At 44.7% G+C, this 22,269-nt stretch overlaps 1 protein-coding gene across 1 annotated transcript in view; it reads right to left on the reverse strand.

The window, feature by feature from the left end:
- ARNT2 (aryl hydrocarbon receptor nuclear translocator 2) overlaps nucleotides 1-22,269 on the reverse strand; it is a 141,539-nt gene that overhangs the window by 71,612 nt on the left and 47,658 nt on the right. The window contains exon 5 of the mRNA XM_033166824.1: nucleotides 21,344-21,557. Coding sequence (XP_033022715.1) covers nucleotides 21,344-21,557 — 214 coding nt within the window. The remainder of the gene's footprint in view (nucleotides 1-21,343; nucleotides 21,558-22,269) is intronic.

Here is a 22,269-nt window from a genome sequence, read left to right on the forward strand (position 1 = left end):
AGTGAGTGCAATCTCAAAAAGTATCAGCTTCTCCCCAACTACTGAATCAAACGTTGTACCACAATGCTCTCTCCTCCCTTACTAATTCCACTCCCCACTCAATTCCATCTGTTTTCTCATCTCCCATTTTTAATTTCCAAGTCCTGTTCACTGGTGCATAGTGAACTGCAAATCAAGAACAAATAACAGCACAGCTGCGTTCCACATGAGAGGCTGAGCGCAGGGAGGCAGTAAACTTTGTTCTGATTACGATTCTGTCAAATGACCACAAAGCATTCATCTTTCTTGTGGGCTTCTACAACTGAAGCGCTACTTGTAACGGATGCAAATTCTAAGACCTCACATGAGCCGCATCGGTGCAAGATATGGATTAAAACCTGGTCACAATGCATCAAGGAAATATCAGTAAGGAAACACTGCAAAATGTAAATACAGATTCATCTGATTTGATTGTTGTTGTTCAATCGTTCAGTCGTGTCCGACTCTTCGTGACCCCATGGACCAGAGCACGCCAGGCACCCCTATCCTCCACTCCCTCTCGCAGTTTGGCCAAACTCATTCCAGTCGCTTCGAGAACACTGTCCAACCATCTCATCCTCTGTCGTCCCCTTGGAGTTTGCTTGGGGGCAGGAATTGCCTTAAAGCTGGGGGGGGGGTTGAAGATTCCCCTGTTAAAATGAAACTGTCGAAATCACAGTTCCTAAAACAATACACGAACCAAAGCAAAGCTAACATGTGAATTTTGCACTTCTCTGAAAGTTGTGGTGCTGTTCCAAAAACCAATTAACGTGGACAAAAATGCAGCATGTGTTAGTGGAAAGCGTGCATAAAAATACACTATTAGTGAAAAATAACATACTAAAATGCATTATTTTGGGAAATTAAAATGTAAAAAATGTGCATATTACGCAAAATTGAATGCAAAATGTGTACACTAGGAGAACGTTGCACTAAAATGTAGATGAATTTTCATGAGTACTTGTTTTTAAATTGCAAACTGATGTGAAAACGTAGAGTACTGAACTTAAGGTTGGAAAAATAAAAATGGAGAGATGGAAAGTGACAGATTCATCCACACCTGCTTCACCAACCTGGTGTCCATCCAGAAGTTTTGGACTACAACTCCCATTAGTGTCAGTCAGCATGGCTGTGAGGGCTAGGGGTGATGGGAATCATAGTCCAAAACATCTACAGGCAGGTTCCTGCAGGTTGCCTTTACAGTCTTTCTCAATAAGGGCCTCCTAAAGGTAAAGGTAAAGGACCCCTGGATGGTTAAGTCTATGGGGGGGGGGTTTGACACTCATCTTGCTTCAGGCCAAGGGAGCCGGCATTTGTCCATAGACAGCTTTCCGGGTCATGTGGCCAGCAGGGCTAAACCGCTACTGGTGCAACAGAACACCATGACGGAAACACTGTTTACCTTCCTGCTGCAGTGGAACCGATTTATCTAATTGCACTGGCATGCTTTCAAACTGCCAGGTTGGCAGGAGCTGGGACAGAGCAATGGAAGCTCACCCCATTGCGGGGATTTGAACCACCAACCTTCCAATCGGCAAGCCCAAGAGGCTCAGTGGTTTAGACCAGAGGCTCAGTGGTTTAGACCCGTGTCCCTCCTAGCAGCTGTGCTACAGTGTAAAAATAAAGACTCCTCTAAGGGTGAATTCATTCGTACTCTGGTCCACTTCAAAAGTACAGAGTAATCTTGCCTTTACAAGCAGTTCAGACCTTTTGCTCAGTACTGTCTATCTGGAATGTTACAATTGTTACATGCTCTCCAGCAGAGACAGGTCATTCCACAACCTGCTACCCAATCCACATAACTGGAAATGCCAAGGGGGTTGGTGGGTGGAAGTATTAGCCTTCTGGGTGATCAAACGAATTGCCCATCACCTATCCCATCACCTATCCAGAAGTATGAGAAAACACCAATTTAACCGCCTACCGTATGGTCCACTCTACTGAACAATGTAGCAGCGAGGAAGTGACATACAGAACTTGTCTTATCAGCTCCTGTGAGCAGGGATTTCCTCTCCCTCCAGCGCTGTTCCGCTCACACAAACAGATAATTTGCACGAGTGGCTAAACACTTGTACCGGCAGTTAAATGCTCATAGTTGACCAACAAATAGGTAAATCCAAACATGAGAAATTTGGATTTTAATAGACACATGTTGGCTGGCAGCTTCTGCCACAACGATTTCCTAGGACCTTAAACGTTTCTCCTAGATGGAAGGAGCACTGGGTCCATTTCCTGGTTTGGTACCTAGTCCAGCATGACAGCACTCGTTCCATCATCACAAGAGAGGCCCATAATCAATGCAGCAGCTGCACAGCCCAAATTATATTGCTCCTTGCATCATAGACAAACAGTGAGCAGATGGCTAATAAAGAAAAATAAAATACTGTCTTAATTTAGGTCTAATTTATAACAGTGAAAATTGTTTTTGAAAGCCCAGGACTGACATGCAGTCTGATATGAAATCAGCAATTAACCAGCTGTCCTCCCTGCACCCCAAAAGTGCCACTGTATGACAATGGCTGGCAAGGTGCAGGAAATATAGTCTGCACTCGATGCCCCTAAAGTGTTTAACGTGGCCTTTAATTGCTTTTTAGAATTCCAAGAATCCAGTTGTGATTCTGAAGTGTCTAGCCCTCAGGGGGTTTGGGGGGGGGCAGATAAAGCTGCTAAAAGGAAATTGCAGCCCAGTAAACTATTTGTGCGTTTGCATCAGTGGACTGCAGCGTTCCTATCAATCCAACATCATTCACAGGAGCATCTGCCCCCCATGTAATAAATATAATGCTGCTGCAATAATTTATATATCCATCTGGTGTTCAATGTATTTTACATCCATTGCCTCAGTTACAATGACCCTGTGAGGCAGGTTAATGTTACCCTCGTGCTGCAGATGGCACGAGGCCAAACTGGTAGAACAAAATGGAAGCCGCATGTTTTGTTCCCCAGTCTAATTTTGCAGAGTTTAGTCGCAATGCCTGGTCTTTTCCTGCGTCCACTCCACATAGCTGGCTGCAACTGAAGAGCAGGGGGAGGAGGAAAATGGATCTAGTTGATGGGCCAGATCCCTCAATCCCCCACTCTTCGTGGAGGCCAACTCTGACAAGTGGCCGAAACCACTGGCCTGTCAATCACCTGACATCACAACCAAGTCAGGCGATTAACACTTGCCAACGTTCACAGAGGATTTCTGTAATGGCTGCTCAGTTGATGGGCAGTGACAGAGGCCTCCTTTTAAGGACTGCGCTGTGAAAAACACATTAATAAGATGCGGTTAATGTTGCATCACTTTACGATATTTAATATGGTCAGTCTGATTAACACCTATGGATATTTTACACAACTTACCATATTTTCCTGTGTATAAGAAATTAAGTTGTCTTGCTTTTTTGGAGGGTGGGGGAGGTCACTTCCGCCAATCTCTCACCCGCCTGCCCGCCACTGCCAATCGCTTGCCACAGCCTCTGCCGACCGCACACCTTGCCACAGCCACCAATTGTCTGCCCGCTCGCCGCCACCAACAGCCCACCCACCTACTTGCCGCAGCTGCCAATCGCCTGCCCAATCGCCACAGCCAATCGCCAGCAGGCCTTGGCGCAGCCACCAATCACCCGCCCAATTGCAGCTGCCAATCTCCTGCATTAATCGCACGTTCCCCTCTCTGCATTCACTATCTGTGTATCAGACGACACCCCATTTTTTTAAGCAAAAAGCATCGTCTTACAAACGAAAAAATATGTTATGAATATGATTTTCTATGGTGATATGAATTAGTTTGTTGTTCTTCCAGTGTCCCTGAGGAAAGTTTAGAATGAAACACATTAGGCAATTTACCATTTTATTAAAATTCCCTACATTTTCCAGTATCCCTTTGATACTTCTTCTTCCCTTTCCCCACCTTATTCCCCCCCCCCCCCTATCAGCTAAGTTCGACCTGAGGGATATGGTGGCTCCCTGTTTATGGAATACTCTCTGTAGGGATGCATGTCTGGTGCCATTACTATCTGTTCTTAGGTGCCAGGCAAAATATGGTCTTATTTACCCTAGTCTTTGGATCTTAATCTTCTCATCATTTATTGTGGTGGAGCTGGACCTGGTTTTTTAAAAATATACAGGTGAAACTCGAAAAATTAGAATATCATGGGAAAGTCCATTTATGTAATCAATTGTTTTCATTAGCTGCTGGAGTTTAATATATGAGATAGACTCATGACATGCAAAGCGAGATATGTCAAGCCTTTGTTATAATTGTGATGATTATGCCGCACAGCTGATGAAAACCCCAAAGTTGAAATTGTTGATTTGGGGTTCTCATCAGCTGTACGCCATAATCATCACAATTATAACAAATGAAGGCTCGGCATATCTCGCTTTGCATGTCATGAGTCTATCTCATATATTAGTTTCACCTTTTGATTTGAAATACTGAAAGAAATTAACCTTTCCACGATATTCAAATTTTTCGAGTTTCACCTGTATTACTTGTGTATTTTAGGTTGTTTTACACTTATTTTTAATGTTCGTTTTTGTAAGTTGCTCTGAGTTTCCTGTTTTAAAAAATGACTAATAAATGTAATAAATAATAATAGTGGTTCTTTGCCTTACATACCCTAGTGAATTCATGGATAGGACAAGACCTGAAGCCAGGGATTCCTAAATTGCAGGTCACCTGCCAAACACTCTCCACTTGGCTCCTCGGAATAACCAAATAACATATATAAAAGAACACCCAATATATACCAATGTTCCTTTTATCGCTTTGCAACACTTGAGATGGAGTCCATCCATCAAGTGTTGGATTGCCCCCTTAATAGTGGGGGATTCTTCCCAATCTGGCTCCAGCCCATCTTGACACAATAGAAGCACATGTTAAACACAGCCATGTTGAAGTTTATAGGCCGATAATAAAATGCAGACCAGGTTTTATTGCCTAGGTTTCCATTCTCTTCTACAACCCCCACTGGGCATCTAAATCTAGCTCCTTTTCAAAGTCACCCTTCTCTCTAGGATTCCTAGATTCTATGACACTTCTTCCTAGCTCCAAAAGATAAAAGAAGAAAAAACAGGAGGGAATATAGAGCACACTTACAACAAGCCAGCTTTCATCAGGTGCTCTAAAATAGCACATTGTAATTTCCTGATCGTTGAAGAATTGATGCTTTTTAATTGTGGTGCTGGAGGAGACTCTTGAGAGTCCCATGGAATGCAAAAAGATCAAACATATCCATCCTTAAAGAAATCAGCCCTGAGTGCTCACTGGAAGGACAGATCCTGAAGTTGAGGCTCCAGTACTTTGGCCACCTCATGAGAAGAGAAGATTCCCTGGAAAAGACCCTGATGTTTGGAAAGATGGAGGGCACAAGAGAAGGGGACGACAGAGGATGAGATGGTTGGACAGTGTTCTCGAAGCAACTGGCATGAGTTTGGCCAAGCTGCGGGAGGCAGTGGAGGATAGGGGTGCCTGGCGTGCTCTGGTCCATGGGGTCATGAAGAGTCGGCCATGACTGAACGACTGAACAACAAATTTCCTGCTTCCCAAGGGGAAAAAAATATTGATTCCCAATTTTGGGGAAGGGCTGTACTTCAGTGGTAGAGCGCAGGCTTTGAATACACAAGTTCCCAGGTTTAATCCCCAGGTAGGGCTGGGAAAGTTCCTTGTGGAATACCTTGGGAGATGCTGGATGGACCAATCTGACTTTGAATAGAGCAGCTTTCTGTGTACGTTGCAGGTAGTACCACTGCAGAAAAACTGTGCATACCTCATGTTTTAAAATAAAGACTCTGTATCAAAGCAACCCAAATTTTGCAAACTAAGAAACTCTATAGCTTTCTCACCTTTTCCAGATTCACCCCACCCCCAAGATTTTAAGAAACTATTCTGCACAATGTGTTCTGCTTTGTTAGTAACGCGAGCCTCTGCAGGACACACACTTCTCGTTCCCAGCCACTGCAGATCTTACCCAGCCATCTCTCTGCCTTTACAAATTCTCACACACTTTCAAGCATGTCTTTGTGGCCACTAGGGATAGAAAGGTGCTTTTCAAAATAAAGAAAGTAGCAGGGGCAGTCTTTGGTCTTTCAAATTTCAGCGGCGCCCTGTACAAGGGCAAAATTCAGCATCCCCCCCAACCTCTCTGAGAGCCAGTGTGGTGTAGTGGTTCAGAGGGGTAGACTCGTAATCTGGGGAACTGGGTTCGCGTCTCCGCTCCTCCACATGCAGCTGCTGGGTGACCTTGGGCTAGTCATACTTCTTTGAAGTCTCTCAGCCCCACTCACCTCACAGAGTGTTTGTTGTGGGGGAGGAAGGGAAAGGAGAATGTTAGCCGCTTTGAGACTCCTTTGGGTAGTGATAAAGCAGGATATCAAATCCAAATTCCTCCTCCTCCTCCTCCTCCACTTCTTCTTCTTCTTCTTCTTCTTCTTCTTCTTCTTCTTCTTCTTCTTCTCTCACCTTCCATTCTGCTCAATTCACTACAGTGTATAATTTTTGTTTTATAAATAAATAAAGCAAATAAGCTTGCAGGAATCCTTTTGTTTCACAAACAGCCTTCTTAAATTCTCCACCTGGCAACATGCAAGCCAGGGACACATAGAATTGTAGAGTTGGAAAGGTCTGCAAGGGTCATCTAGTCTAACCCCCTGCAATGCAGGGATCTTTTGTCCAACGTGGGTCTCGAACCCACGACCCTGGGGATTAAGAGTCTTGTGCTCTACACCTGCTGCGATCGAACTGATAGCATAACACTTAATTATGTTTGGCTGTTTCAATTCTGGTCAAGATCCCAGACATACAGCAAAACCATGGTTTAGCTAGCCCTAGAGGGCATACAGAAGAATTCCAGCATGAGGTGGAGAACTGCCATAACCATGGTTTGCTGGCCACAGACATTAACACTTTGCCTCCATCAGCACAAATAGCTTTTGGCAAACCACCTTCAAGCCATGGTTCCACAGCCTAGTTTTCAGCCAACCTTTAGCAACAACAGAGGAAAACCAACTAGGGTTATACAGTATTTCTGTAAAACAGTCCTTAATTTGTGTAGAAAAATCACCCCACCTTCTGCAGCAGAACTCGGTGTCCTAGTACCTAACTATGAAGAAAGAAAAGGAAGCTCAATCTTCCATCAATTATACTGACGCACCTCAACCCTTGCACCCTCCTGATCTTCTGCCCTCCAGCTTTCCCTTCAGTTGATATAAGAAGACTGACAAATTAGTTTGGTTTGGACAAGATAACAAAAGATGGCTTTGTACTCCAAGAAAAATACTCCACAGACTGCTCTGAAAAGACAAACAGAAAACAGGAATGAAAGCTACCAGAAGAATCTTGGTAGGATCCAAAAACATCTTTCTCTTGGTGCAAGAAGAAAAGGTGGGGAAGTGGGAGAGGGGAACCCCCAAGACAGAGATGTAGCAAAACAAGAGGAAATGGTCAAAAACAGGAGCAAAATGTTCAGCAACAAATGTTATCTGATGTGGTTCCAATTAGAAGTGGACCTCTGGTTCAAAGGCTGGCTGGATCAAGTACTAATTGACATCTGTGCTTCTAAGAAACATTCTAGTAACCTTCAATGACACGTCTTGTTCTTAGTCCCTTGGACAATGTCTAGCAAGAGAGCAGGGCAGGAAAACAGGGGGTTTCCAAAGCAGAGGTGAGGGAACTTTTTTCCGCCTGAGACCACCTTCCTTCTGGACCACCTTCTGGAAGATACATTCATTGGTCAACCTAATCCAGAATCATCAACATGGTGTCCTCCAGATGATGGGAGGAGTCCCATCAGCCTCACCCAGAATGGTTGAGGGATGGTGGTTAGGGATGATGGAGGGCAACACAGCTGGAGGTCACCATGTTGGCTATCCCTGACCTAATCTCATGGGGCAGATACGTAGTTCCACATACAGGCTACTTTGGTGATAGTGGTGGAGATGTAAGGTTAATTCGCATCCTACTTATTTATTACTATATGCAAACATGCATGTCTTGTCTCTAATTTGATAGTTTATAAGCTTCTCTACAATCATAATGGCACGGGTGGCGCTGTGGGTTAAACCACAGAGCCTAGGGCTTGTTGATCAGAAGGTCGGTGGTTCGAATCCCTGCGACGGGGTGAGCTCCTGTTGCTCGGTCCCTGCTCCTGCCAACCTAGTAGTTCAAAAGCACGTCAAAGTGCAAGTAGATAAATAGGTACCACTCCGGTGGGAAGGTAAACGGCGTTTCCGAGCGCTGCTCTGGTCCGCCAGAAGCGGGTTTGTCATGCTGGACACATGACCTGGAAGCTGTACGTCAGCTCCCTCGGCCATTAACGTGAGATGAGCGCCGCAACCCCAGAGTCGGACATGACTGGACCTAATGGTCAGGGGTCCCTTTACCTTTACCATCATAATCATAATGAGCACCCCAAAGGATCATCCCAAAACAACTTTAGTTTTGAAGTAGATTAAAGCAGTTGCATGAGAAGAAAATGTAGACATTTGCATTTGCCTAGAAAAAAGGAGGAGGAATTCCCACCCAAGCTCTTCCAAGCTCTCCCAAAAGGAAGGATGGGAATGTATAGTATCCTTTATTGTAACAAACAGGAAAGGTTGCAGTGTGTGTGTGGTTCTTGTCAGTTTGCATTTCATAGTACAGAAAGTATTGCTCTGATGTGCAGAGATCTTTCCTATTCTACTTAATTCAAGAGTGTTCTAGGTGGTTTATTTCTATGTGAAAGAAACAGGCAGAAGGCTTCTGATGTTTGGGTTGTTCCTTCTGGGAAGCTGAGTACAACTGGTTTAAGCTGGTTCTGCTATCCTTTCTGTCAAGGTCATGCTGACTATAATAGTCAGGCCAGAAGGAGCCGGATTCCTCACTTTCTTTTTCTATCTCTTTGTTCTAGTGCTCTGTTCTGTGTGCTATAGTGTTAAGGTTTAGTCTTATTGTACATTCTTGTAAGTTTAGGTTATGTCTGTTGCAACAGGATTATGGACTGTGCCAATCCTGAATGTATTGGATTTGTGACCATTTATGCTCACTTGCCTTCAGTATCAGTAAAGCTCTGCTGGCCTATTTTGGGGGGAACTCTGCAATGTGTTTAAGTCTTCCTCAGCCTTGCTTGACAGTTCTCACAACACTTTCTCCAGTTTGCAAATGGCCGGTAGCCCCTGCAGTGTAGTCTGACCCTTACACATAACTGTAACATGGGCAGGTGCGGAGAAGACACACCTGTCCACACAAACATCCAACGGGGAGCTGGAGGCGCCAACATTTGCTCCTCCAATGAGAGCTGACACAATGGAACTTTATTTTACCTGCCCCATATCAGCCCTGTCAATGGACCAAGGATTATTCCTGCTTGTTTTCTGTATGAACCAAAACATTATCTGTGTCGTAGTCCTCTGTCCCTCCTTCTCAGTGCTTCCAAAACAAGGCAAACTGTAGCCAACCGCCATGGGACCCAACAATCCACCACCAACCCAGTTCTCAGTGGAACTGTCTGGCTCTCCATGTGTTCTGGTGTTATTTGCAGTGACCTCATTGGATTGCAAAGGAAAGAATGAGGGTGTGTGTGTGAATGGACATTGTATAACTTTTACTGGCATGGTGTCCCACTGCTCCGAGGAAGCATGGATCCTTATCAAGGGCAATAAAAGCAAAATGAAACATGACTGAAATGTAGCATAGTTCAGGGATATTTATAGCTGTTGCTGGCAGCCACTACAGCTGAACTGGAGCAAGGGAATTGTAAAGGAGCTTTTTATGTCAGGTTTTCCCCCACCTCTCCCTCAAGGATGCCCGTTCCAATGTTTTCTTCATCTTGCTCAGAAGGCTAAAGGGACTTTCCAAGTACATATGCCTTTTGACAAATGGACCAAGGTTGTGTCATTCCTCTAAACATTCAGAGCGAGCAAACATAATTCCTATGAAATTATGGAATAAAACATGGAACGTGATCCCACGGGAGGCAGTGATTAGAGGATTAGATACTTTCATGGAGGATAAAGCCATCAATGGATGATAGCCATGATGGCTATGCTCTGCCTCCATGGCTGGAGGCAGTAATGCTCCTGAATACCAGTTGCTGGAAACTGCAGGAGAAGAGAGTGCTTTTGTTCTTGAATGCTGCTGGCTAGTTTCCCATTGGGGCATCTGGTTGGCCACTGTGAGAACAGGATGCTGGACTAGATGGCCATTGGTCTGATCCGCCAGTCTCTTCTTACATTCTTAATTTAGAAAAAATATTATGGGTTCCTTTGGGGTCTTGCAGTAGAGCAGATTTTTCAGAAAAATACCCTCTCCTATCTTGTTGCATATATCGCACCCAAAAAGATACACAGTGCTGGAAAGAAGGAAAGCTCAGAATTCATATACTGAGTTTAAATGCCGTTGGGTCTGGGAAGAGAGAATTATTGCATCTCAATAAAGTGATCTAATTATCACAGATTTGGAACTTAATCTAGAACAGGTATGGGAAACCTTTGGCCCCCCAGACGTTGCTGAACTACAGCTCTCATCATTTCTGGCCATTGGGCATGTCTGCTGGGGCTGATGGGAGTTGCAGGTCCACAACATCTGGAGGACGAAAAGGTTCCTCACACTTGGCTTGGAACATAGTTGTTCCTACCTTCACGGTACCATTTCTCCATGTTTTGTTAAATAGACCCCCTGTGAGTTTCAGAAGGCTCTAAGGTGTCTACTATGTGCACAAAGGCCTTGTTCCATGAAAACCTCAATCAAAGCATGAGGGGGGAAATGGGAAGCTCTCGTGTAATTTAATTATAGATGGACAAGTGCTTTGAAGCTGAGCTCTAATCAAAGCTATAGGAGCTTAAATAGGATAATGGTAAGGATACTGGATTCCTCAAGCTGACCTGTTTGCAGGGGCGTCGCGGGGGGGCCCCGGGCAGCGCCCCTGCTGGGGGTGACACACCGGGGGGGCAGCCCCGTCCACTGGGCTTTAAAAAAACTTTTTAAACTTTTTTTTAAAATTCTTTTTAGGCTATTTTCAGCACTGCCGGGGTGGAGCCGCAGGGGCGGCCAGTGAGGAGGGGTGTCACCCCCCCTCGCTGGCCGCCCCTGCTGCTCCACCCCAGCAGCACCGAAAATAGCCCCCCTTCCAGCGGCGCAGCTCAGCATGGAGGCAAGGGGCGGGCCAGCGAGGTGGGGTGCCACCCCCTCCTGGCTGGCCCGCCCCTTGCCTCTTTGCCGAGCTCCGCTGCTGGCTGGCTTGCGGAGCCGGGGCAAGGAGAGGGGCCGTCCCTCTCCCTGCCCCGACTTGCGCTCCACCAAGGGAGCCCGGGCAGCGGATTTGGGAGTCTTTGCAGCCCGCAAAGACTCCCGAATCTGCCTCCCAGCACCCCTTTGTGTAGCGGCTGCTCACGCAGGCACAAGCAGCCGCAGCACGAAGGGGTGCTGCCACCGGGCGGCGGCTTCGGGAGTGTCCCAAAGCCGGCGCCCGGCGCCCCCGGGGGGCGGGGGGGCGCATGCGTCATGACGCACGCACGCACCGCAATGCCCCGCCCCCAGGGGTGCCTCTTGGCTTCCCGCCCCTGCCTGTTTGTGTGGTATTCAGGTCTGTTTTGCTTGCGCAAAGTTTACAGTGGTCAGATTATGCCCAGTCTTTCCTGATCATTTGTCCTGATTTATTTGCAGGGATCTTCTATGACAACAAGTATTCAATCCCCTTTGCTTGTGTAGTGCTTGTACTTAGAATCATAGAATCATAGAGTTGGAAGAGACCACAAGGGCCATCCAGTCCAACCCCCTGCCAAGCAGGAAACACCATCAAAGCATTCCTGACAGATGGCTGTCAAGCCTCTGCTTAAAGACCTCCAAAGAAGGAGACTCCGCCACACTCCCTGGCAGCAAATTCCACTGTCGAACAGCTCTTACTGTCAGGACGTTCTTCCTAATGTTTAGGTGGAATCTTCTTTCTTGTAGTATGAATCCATTGCTCCGTGTCCGCTTCTCTGGAGCAGCAGAAAACAACCTCTCTCCCTCCTCTATGTGACATCCTTTTTATATATTTGAACATGGCTATCATATCACCCCTTAACCTTCTCTTCTTCAGGCTAAACATACCCAGCTCCCTAAGCCGTTCCTCATAAGGCATCGTTTCCAGGCCTTTGACCATTTTGGTTGCACTCCTCTGGACACGTTCCAGCTTGTCAGTATCCTTCTTGAGCTGTGGTGCCCAGAACTGGACACAGTACTCCAGGTGAGGTCTGACCAGAGCGGAATACATTGGTACTATTACTTCCCTTCCCATTAAGTCAACTGTTCACCCCATGCTTTTCGATACCATTCCCCCATCACTTCTCCAACTGCAATAGGTCTACTTAGTTTTTGCTTTTGAAGTTGATTGGCTGTGCTAGGGTGACAGAGCGCTTTAATCCACTTTATTTGTGTTAACCCAAAGTTCTGGCTTGCACTGGAATCCCTCCTGCAAGAGCGTGACAGTCTGAAGGCACCCACTCTATAGACACATTCCTGCCTAGGAGGAACAAAATCTAGCAGCGCTGAGCTCCAAAACACTTTTCAGGCTGGAACAAGGGCAACTGGCCAGCGTATATGGAAACTGTTACTTTTTTATATATCTTTATAATTATTAACTATGCCAGAAAGCTCATAGAGGCTCATAACTCTGTTGAAAAACAGGTATCACGTGCTGATGTGGTAGTGTTGGGACAGCACTGGCCATTTCTACATCCAAAAGGCAACAACAAAGCTAGCCAGGCAAAAAGTTCTAAACTTGCCATTCTCGTCAGTATTTAAGCTATGTGTACTGTTAGTTCAAAACCTCTCTCTGCTATTAGCAAGTGGTAATTTTGGTCAGGCTCCACAGAAGCACACATGGGATTCACTGACATCCTAAGGAGAGCCCAACTGGAAGACAGCCCATCTAGTAGAGTAACTTTCTCCCAAAATTGGCCTATTGGGAAGGCAACAAACAAGACCATAAAGGCAAAGCTCCCTCCCGCATTGCTCTCTTTCCCTCCTTGAGAAACTGGCATTCAGAGGTACATTGGTTTTGAACACATAAGCTCTATTTCCATGCGTTGGCCGAATTATTTTTTTATTTTGTTTGTTTAATTTAAAAACACATACCCCACTTTTTGCCATCAAGGTCTCAAAGTGGTGTAAAGTGATTCAAAAATATACAACGTACAGAATTTCAAAAGACAAATTAAACCTCAGAAATTTGAACTAGAACACGAGAATTAAAACAAAACAAAAAGATGTAGTCACCTTGCAAATAGTCTGGCCAATTACAAGGCACCTTCCTATTCTATATACTAATGGCAATCTCATCTCCGAAATATGGATTCTGATGTAGCCAGAATCGCACCACACAAACACACACAATTAGTAATCAGTGGGCTGATCCCAAGGTTTGCACAAGTACAAAAGAAACTTTTAGAAAGCAAAGCATAATGGAGGGAAGGAGGAAGGGACAATGACGGCTGAGCAAGCTCAGTGGCCACAAAATGCTGTCTGTCTGTTGAGAGGAAATGGAGTTTCCTGGAAGAGCATATACAGGGGTACCGCGGTTTAATAACAGCCTTGTTTATGAACTATTCGGTTTACGAACTCCGCAAAACTGGAAGTAGTGTCACGGTTTGTAAACTTTACCTCGGTCTACGAATGGAAGCCAAATGATGGAAGGGCACCAGTGGCTGGAGGCCCCATTAGGGAAAGCGCACCTCGGTTTAAGAACGGACTTCCGGAACGGATTAAGTTCGTAAACCGAGGTACCACTGTAATTTGGTGTCAAACTTGTCAGGATACAGTGCTTACTTGTGTTCCCCTAAAATCAAACCAACCATCCTTCATTGCTATTGAACACAAAACAATTCCACCTTCGCGTACCTCACATGAAGATTCTTCCAGCAATCTTCTATTCAGAAGTTTGCATGTATCAATAAACTTCTAGTCCTGATCTTCCAAATAACGTTACAGATGAGATTTGTTTGATTAAAAGCACGTGTGTGCACACCCACACCCACACCATACTACAGGAATGTTTTAATGGCACACGGGCATGTGCATATACCAAGGATTTCCCCAGCTTTTGGATTGGCACGGGTCCTTCCTATATGCAAAGACTCTGCTCTGTCTCTAAAGATGTAGTTCCCATCCCTGCGGAAAAGGAAACTCACTGGGCATAGTCCTCTGAAGGTTGTATCATGTCCAAACCAGCCTTGCACATCAGGCAGCTGCTTGTATATCTTTATGACCACCTGGGACTGAAAATGGGAAAGCTCCAGTATCGCAAGTTCCCTCCCTGACACCATTGTTGCTGGAACTGGGAGTGATTCCGGAGCTGGTTTTTATCCGGCGGAGCTTTGATTTGGCGTTGACTTTCCTAGATACCGCTATGCTTCAAAACGCCGTAATCATATTGGGAAGTGCCTCCGGAATAACCAAGGCCTGTTTTGTTTTGATAAATGTGCTGCCCGTTGAGAATGGAAGACAATTGCCAAAATCAGGAGCTACCTTGGGAAATCTGCCACACTTTGCTACCTCAGCATCAGCGTCTAAGCCGGTGAAGTATTGGGGTGGTGGCTTGACAAACAGCAGCAATTATTTAATCTTATTCCTCTTAATTTTTCAAATCTGCAAAAGCCTGGACACTTCCTCGGGGAACTGCCTATATGATCTGAGAGCTCATAGAATATCCGTGCTGAGGGAAACCAAAAAGGTAGGAGGCTCCTGAGTTCAAGGGCATCCATACCTCTCTGTCCTGGACAAAGGTGCTGAATAACAGGCAAAAGAGGGCAGGGGGAGGGGTTCCCTTAACCCTAATAGCCAATACAGGGCTATATGGACCAATGGTTGGATCTGGTAAAAGACAACTTCTTTTGTAAATTATCGTTTTCCTCTACACCAAATGGCATTTGGGAAGAAAAAATCACAAGTGTAGAAACAGCATTGGAGTAAACAATATTTGCAGGAAAGGCCTTATTTGATCTTTAAAAGGACAACAACAAAACTATTTCCAAATTTCCATCTCTGGTGCTATTTATTCAACAATGACTAACAGCGTCCTGTAGAACCCCCTCTTTATAGCATCCTTTTTTTCTGGCCTGATGTTGCAAATTGCTTCAAAGTTGCTCCACTGATTAGTTAATCCTGCACCGCGCACAGACAATCTGACTCCACGGACAACATCTGGATTCTCTCTGGGTGCACAAACTTTGCTTTCTAACAGCATTCCTTGCAAGCTGGACATAAAACTGAACCCGGGTGCAGCTGCTGAAGCTATCAACATCTGCAGTTCTCATGGCTTCCAAATGGAAGGTTTCCCCCCGCCTCTTGTCCAGATCTCTGCAAACTCCCTACTGTTTTACAAGGCTCGGATTCCAATATTACAGTCTAATGCTTTTTGTGCAAAGTCACTGCAGAACTTATGCTCTTTAATTCAATAAAAGGCGTCTAATCAAAACAAGCCAGTCTTCACCCTCTATCACTGTTTCCATTATAAAAGCTTATTTCCTGCTATAGCTCCTCACAAAATAACTGTGAATGGGGAGCGCAATCAGGCTCGTGCCAAGCAAAATAAGATTGGTTAAATCTGCTTAGTCATGCTTTTCAGTTGCACAATAGGAAAAAGGAGCAGATACTTTACGTCTTTCATCAACTGTTTTCCTGAAACTTAAACCTATCGAAATGTCTCCAAGGAGACACTACAAAGCCACAAGCTTGATTAGGGGAAGAGTTCACAAAAAACCACATTATTCTCCTCCAAAATTAATCCAGATGGCATAAATCATACACACTAATATGGATTAGAATTATTCCCCCCCCCCAATCAGTCCTTGAAAACCAGCAACTGACACTAGGTAAAGGTAAAGGGACCCCTGACCATCAGGTCCAGTCGCGGACGACTCTGGGGTTGCACGCTCATCCTGCTCTATAGGCCGAGGGAACCGGCATTTGTCCACAGCTTCCGGGTCATGTGGCCAGCATGACAAAGCCGCTACTGGCGAACCAGAGCAGCGCACGGAAACGCCGTTTACCTTCCCGCTGGAGCGGTCCCTATTTATCTACTTGCACTTTGACGTGCTTTCGAACTGCTAGGTGGGCAGGAGCTGGGACCGAGCAACGGGAGCTCACCCCGTGGCAGGGATTCGAACCGCCGACCTTCTGATCAGCAAGCCCTAGGCTCTGTGGTTTAACCCACAGCCTGTTATGAAAGAACACTCAACATGGTATATCTTAGAAGACCATGGAAGTAGCTGTCTTGCACAGGCGGATGAATTGTCATTTAGCCTAGTAAGGGACAGGGAACCTGTGGACCTCCAGATTTTTGTTAAACTCACAATTCCCATCAGCTCCAGGGATGATGGGGAGTTTTAGTCTGGCAACATCTGGACGGCCACAAATTCCCCAGCCTAGCCTACTAGAATCACCTCTTTCTCATGAAACTCCTTTACATATTCAAATCTTCTGAGTCTCTGCTCTACATTCCCACCACCAGCTGTGGTAAAGGAAGCAGGTAGTTGAGACAGGACATTCTTAGTGGTGGCACCCATTGTTTGTTTTTAACTTCACCATAAGCTGCCTTTGGATTTTTTTGTGAATGAAAGAGATTGAAGGTAAGAATTCCTTAAATAAACACATCCGGAAAACACACACAAACATGTTTCACTTCTGAGCTATGCTACCTGCCTTAACGTGCTTCACATATATTCTCTCTCCAAGCCTTACAAACTGTTCTCCCCTTGCTGAAGATCTGAAAAAGGCTCAGGGAAGCACCATTGTTGAGGGGCAGGATACCTTCATTGCATGCAAAATGTCTAAAGTTCAGGAGAAGGGCCATAGCAAAGTGGTAGGGCAAGACTGTACAGTTATACCTCGGTCTAAGAACAGTCCTGTTAATGAATGATTCGGGCAATGCACTCCACAAAACCGGAAGTAGGTGTTCCGGCTAGCGAACTTTGCCTTGAAAGACAAATGGAAGCTGACTGGTGGAAGGGCACCAGCGGCGGGGAGCCTCATTGGGGAAAGCGTGCCTCGGCTTAAGAACGTTTTCGGTGTAAGAACGGGCTTCCGGAACGAATTAAGTTCGTAAACGGAGGTACCACTGTAAATAAAATAACCAGCAGTTCCATTCTCTACAGCACTTGGGACATGCATTTTCAGGTTCCACGTCAAAGCACTGCTGCAGGCAGAAGAAAACAAAAAACTGAACCCAGTTGGTTCCCTGAATGGCCTTTATATCCTGAATAGCTGCCAGTCATGGAGAACCCTTTGAGCACATTCAAGTTTCCGGCAGCCTGTGGAGAACGGGACGTTTGTGTGTGTGTGTGTGTGTGTGTGTGTGTGTGTGTGTAAGAAAAGAAAAAAGCCAAAAGCAAAACAAAACAGCTGGCTACACAACAACATGCTCTTCTTTCAAGGATTCTGCTGACCTTTTCTTCAGTACAAAACTGGTTTCCCTGGGAAGAAAAAAAAGTATGAGAAAGGCCCAGGGGCTGCCCAAATGGTTTGCCAAAGTTCCGAGTTCAGGCATCCATGTAGCTCTCCCTTCCGTTCCTCCCCAATCCATTTTATTTGATATCGTTAACCCCACTGCTCTCCCACAGCTTGCCAAACCATAGAAGTAGAAAATGAAACAGTTGCTTATACTACCCATTTAAATGTTTCAGCAGTTCCCCCAAACCAGCTGCTTTAGCCCACGAGAGCATGCTGGAACATGGTTTCATTCTCTCTGGACAACTGCAATGCCAGGCTTAAGTGGACATCATGTGTGATGGACAGGGCCCCAAAGGACAAGTAGGTCTTTTCCACTGTGCTCCCGACAAAACCTACTTCCTGAGTAGATGGAGTCTAAAGGGAACGGGCCATAGCTTAGTGGCAGAGCATCTGCTTTGCATGCAGAAGGTCCTGGGTTCAATCCCAGGCATCTCCAGGTAGGGCTTGGAGAGACGCATCTCTGAAACCCTGGAGAGCTGCTGCCAGCAAGCTGTAGACCACAGTGAGCTAGATGGTCCAGTGACCTGACTCAGTGTAAGGTCAGATTTCTTCGTCCATGAAGCACAATTTGACCGTAAGTGAGGAGATGGTTGTGATGTTCCACTACAAGGTGTGGTGATGGGCACGGGCTTTGAAAGGGGATTTTAGAAACTCTAATTTAGGAGTGGGGAACCTGTCATCCTCCAGTTGTTGTTAAAACGACCATTCCCTTCAGCTCCAGCCAGCATGCCAAAGATCAGGGATGATGCAGTAAGGGACCAGCACAATCTGCAACATGGATGGGAAACCTCAGTCCTGGGGGGGGGGGGGATGTGGCCCTCCAGGTCTCTCTCATAGAATCACAGAGTTGGAAGGGGACCCCGAGGATTATCTAGTCCAAACCCCTGCAATGCAGGAATATGCTAGGGCTGGGCGATATATCGTCCAAAACCCATTTGAAGTCCATTATCATGATATCAATTTCATAGTTTTTGACCTGGCAGTATTTCGCGAATCATGAAGTGTGTGTGTTATGCAAAAATCGCAATGTGGGACAAACCATCAAGCCAGCCAACACCTCGACATAGCTCCGTCTATATTTCAGACATTGTGATATATCAGTATATTGCGATGTTTAGCTGGTGACATATCATTGTAGACAGCCTGTGGTACACAACATGGATGGGGAGTCAGTGTGGTGCAATGGTTAGAGTGAAGGCTTAGGACTGGGCAGACCCAGGTTTCAAACCCTGCCATGAAGGATGACCCTGGGCCAAGCCATTCTCTCTCTCAGCCTACCCTACCTGGAAGGATTGTTGCAAAGACAACATAAGAATGATGAGGACCACATAAACGGCTTTAAGCTCTCTGGAGGAAATAATGTAATAAATAAAATGAACAGAAGCACAGAAGAAAACCAAAGGCTGTGTTAAGATATACAGCATAGCGAAGAGCAGGAACGCTTACACTGCCAAACAGCCACATTGCCAAGAATTAGATCTTTTCAAGCCCTTTTATAACTGCCCGAAAGAATATTTTTACAGCATATATATATATATATGAGAAAAAACAGACTAAGTTCAAGGTCACAATCATAAGGAAAAGGAAGTTAAACCCATAAACAGAATATGGAATCATAAAACAGAAACAAAAAACATGTACACGAATCTAGAAAGACAAAAACTCTCTCTCACACACACACACACACACAAACACAATTAGATGGAAATTCAGTCACGGAGCCAAGTCGATGGGAAGGCAGCCGCCAAAATAAACTTGAGACAGTGGCTAAGATAAAAAGGATAACCATTATAAAGCACCTACATCAGCATTAAACCACCAGAAAGAAAATGTCAGACTGCCCCTTTGTCCTCCTTGACCTGAATTTCCCATTAAAACCACAGAAGAAAAGGCCAATTTGAACGGGCCTATCTTGTCCCCCTTCTTAAGGGCAAACAATACATTAGATTATTCACACTTCAATAGAAAAAAAAACAATCCCACAAAACAACTTGCTTATTTAGAAATAAAATGTAGTTATATCAGCAAAGATGGAGACTCATCGTAGCCAGAGAGAGAGGGGCAGGGGAGGGAGATGAGAAGCCCAAGTAGCCAATTATCTAAATTTTCACAATGAGGAAGACAGCAGAGAGATGCAGGCAAGAAGCATGGGCATAGCCATGATTTATTGGGGGGTGGGGTGGGGCAGGATTCATATTAGGAGGGGAAGAACCTTAGTTAAGTATTAGTTAAGTATTTAGTTAAGTTGATTTATTTGATTGAGGTGGGAGCAGATACCCCCCAGCCAACGCCCATAGTGAGAAGCAACAGTGGCCAAAAAGGGTAGGAAGGATATGTTCAATTTACAGTCACACCTTGAAACAGGCATGCTCTGGATCAGGGCCCTGCACCTGCACTTTTCTTCCAAAGAAAAGTAGCATTTTTGAGCATTTTCTTTCTCTAAAAGTGTGAACAAGCTGGTTCAGATGATAATAGCTCAGCTTAATAACTAGAGATACTGCACAAACCTTTTGTTTACACACAGAGTGCCTGTACACATGCAGCAATTAAATCAGGAAGCCTCAACCACAGTTTTCCATTTTAGCCTAACTAAGAAATGGTGATCATCAGCTTTGGTTACCAACCACAGTTGGCTGCAGAAACCACTAGGAGGAAACCTTGATGGCCTTGTATAACAACTATCCCAAGATTGTTTCCTTGGCTTGAGCAACTTGACAATGAGATAAGGTGACTAGCAGACTCGCCTCACCTACTCAAGAACCTGACCATCAGGCGTGTTTGGACCATGTACCTTAAGGTTGGATTACTGGTTGGGGCATTTGATGTGGAGGGGGGATGACCATACCATTTTTCTGACCCGGTCTTCTTTTCTGCTATGTGGCAGCCTCTTTGTACTAGGCCACAGCCTCACGGCCGCCATTTTGTGAATAGTGCCCATGTAACGTTTGAAAATTCCCTTCAAAAATCGGCAACATTCAAAGCAAAGATGCCAGAGCACGCTGGAATATCACACAGAAAACAGCCAAAAACTTTATACTGCTTGAAAAGAAAGAAGAGAACCATCTATCTATGGCATATTACCCCAGTTAAACTAGCAAAGATGTATAAGTCTGATAATAAGTGTTGGAAATGTAAGGAAAGTGTCGGTACCTTTTATCATATGTGGTAGGAGTGTAAGAAGGTGAGGGCATATTGGGATATGATATATCATGAATTGAGAAAAATGTTGAAGTATAACTTTGCTAAAAAACCTGAAGCCTTTTTACTAGCTATTATAGGTACAGACATTTTAAAAACAGGATGTTAAACTTTTCCAATACGCAGTGACTGCAGCTAGGATTTTGCTAGCACAAAGGTGGAAACAAGAAGAAATGCCAACAAAAGAAGATTGGACAGTGAAATTAATGGAATATGCAGAATTGGACAAAATGACGGGAAGGATCCGGGAACAGCGGGACCAGAAATTCATCAAAGACTGGTTAAAGTTTACGAACTATTTGACAAACAATTCGCAGTTGAAAACGCTAGTAGGACTTCAAGAAGCTTTGTAGTTAATGTGTAGAAATATTATTGTAATTATGGCAGATAGAGTGAGTAAGAGATTTATGATAATGTAAGCAATGGTAGATCAAAGAAGTATAATATTAAGATATAATTCTGAATGCCATGTGGAAGGTCTGAGGGAAGTCATGGCTATGATAGCCAAAACTGAAATGAATGTGAATGTATATTTTATTTTTTGTAGCAATTTAGTATAAAATAATAAAAAATTATATGCAAAAAAGAAAAGAAAAGAAAGAAGAGAAGAGAAAAGAAAGTAAGTTCTGTCCTGAATGCCAAGCGATAGGTGCGCAGCTCAAGGAAACAGCTGACCTGTCATTGAGTTCTCGGATGTGCAGAGCTGCTCCCTCAGCTTTTCCACGTCATCGGGGTGAACCTGTTCATACAGAGTGCTTCCAAACCACTCTGACTGGGGCTGGTTGAGAACAGGAGTGACAGAATCAGACACGTAGATCACCCGGCCTGTCTCAGCAGCAACAACGAAGAGGAAGCCATCTGCAGCTTCAAGGATGAGGTGTTTCAGTTCCTTGCCAAGAAAAGGAGAAGAAACAAGTAATTTAGGGAGCAAGCCTAAATAAATGAAAAGCAGTTTTTTTTTACCAGGAGTACATAATTATTTTTGTGTTACTTCTTTTCAACACTGAATTCATTTCCATTAGCAAAGGCCGGCTTTTGTCGGACAACGTACTTGGATAAAACTGCAGTAGTTTAGTAAATTGCTTTGTTTTATTCTCATTCAGTCTGCCATTCCTGCTCACTGGGCTGCATTCAATATTCCCTGTCCACTTTCGCAAGGACAAGTACTAATGTGGATAAACAGAGGAACCCAACACAGCAGCTGTGCTCATGGAAATTTACTGTGTTGTAAACAGCTTTGAGATTTTTTCTTTAAAATGTAAAGCTGTATAGAAATGAAGTTAATAATAATACTAACAACAACAACAACAACAACAACAACAACAATAGCAAGTCAGGATATCAAGTTACATTTCAAATGTAAGCCAATAGCTATAGTTTCTGGTTGCACATGTAACAGGAAACTGTGGTTAAGAGCAGAATCCTGGCTTGTTCACTTGAAGAAAAGAGCACTCTTTGGGCATGGGTATGTAGCTGCATGTAGCTGAACACTATTCATTTATACCATGGCTTATTAAGTCAGGATTTGATTGTGTGAATTTGCCCGGCATCTTGGTTTGGTCATAGTGCTAACTCGCTGATAGGTGGAATCTGTGGCCCTC

Source organism: Lacerta agilis, chromosome 13, assembly GCF_009819535.1.
Source record: "Lacerta agilis isolate rLacAgi1 chromosome 13, rLacAgi1.pri, whole genome shotgun sequence".
In the NCBI taxonomy this organism is placed as follows: domain Eukaryota; kingdom Metazoa; phylum Chordata; class Lepidosauria; order Squamata; family Lacertidae; genus Lacerta; species Lacerta agilis.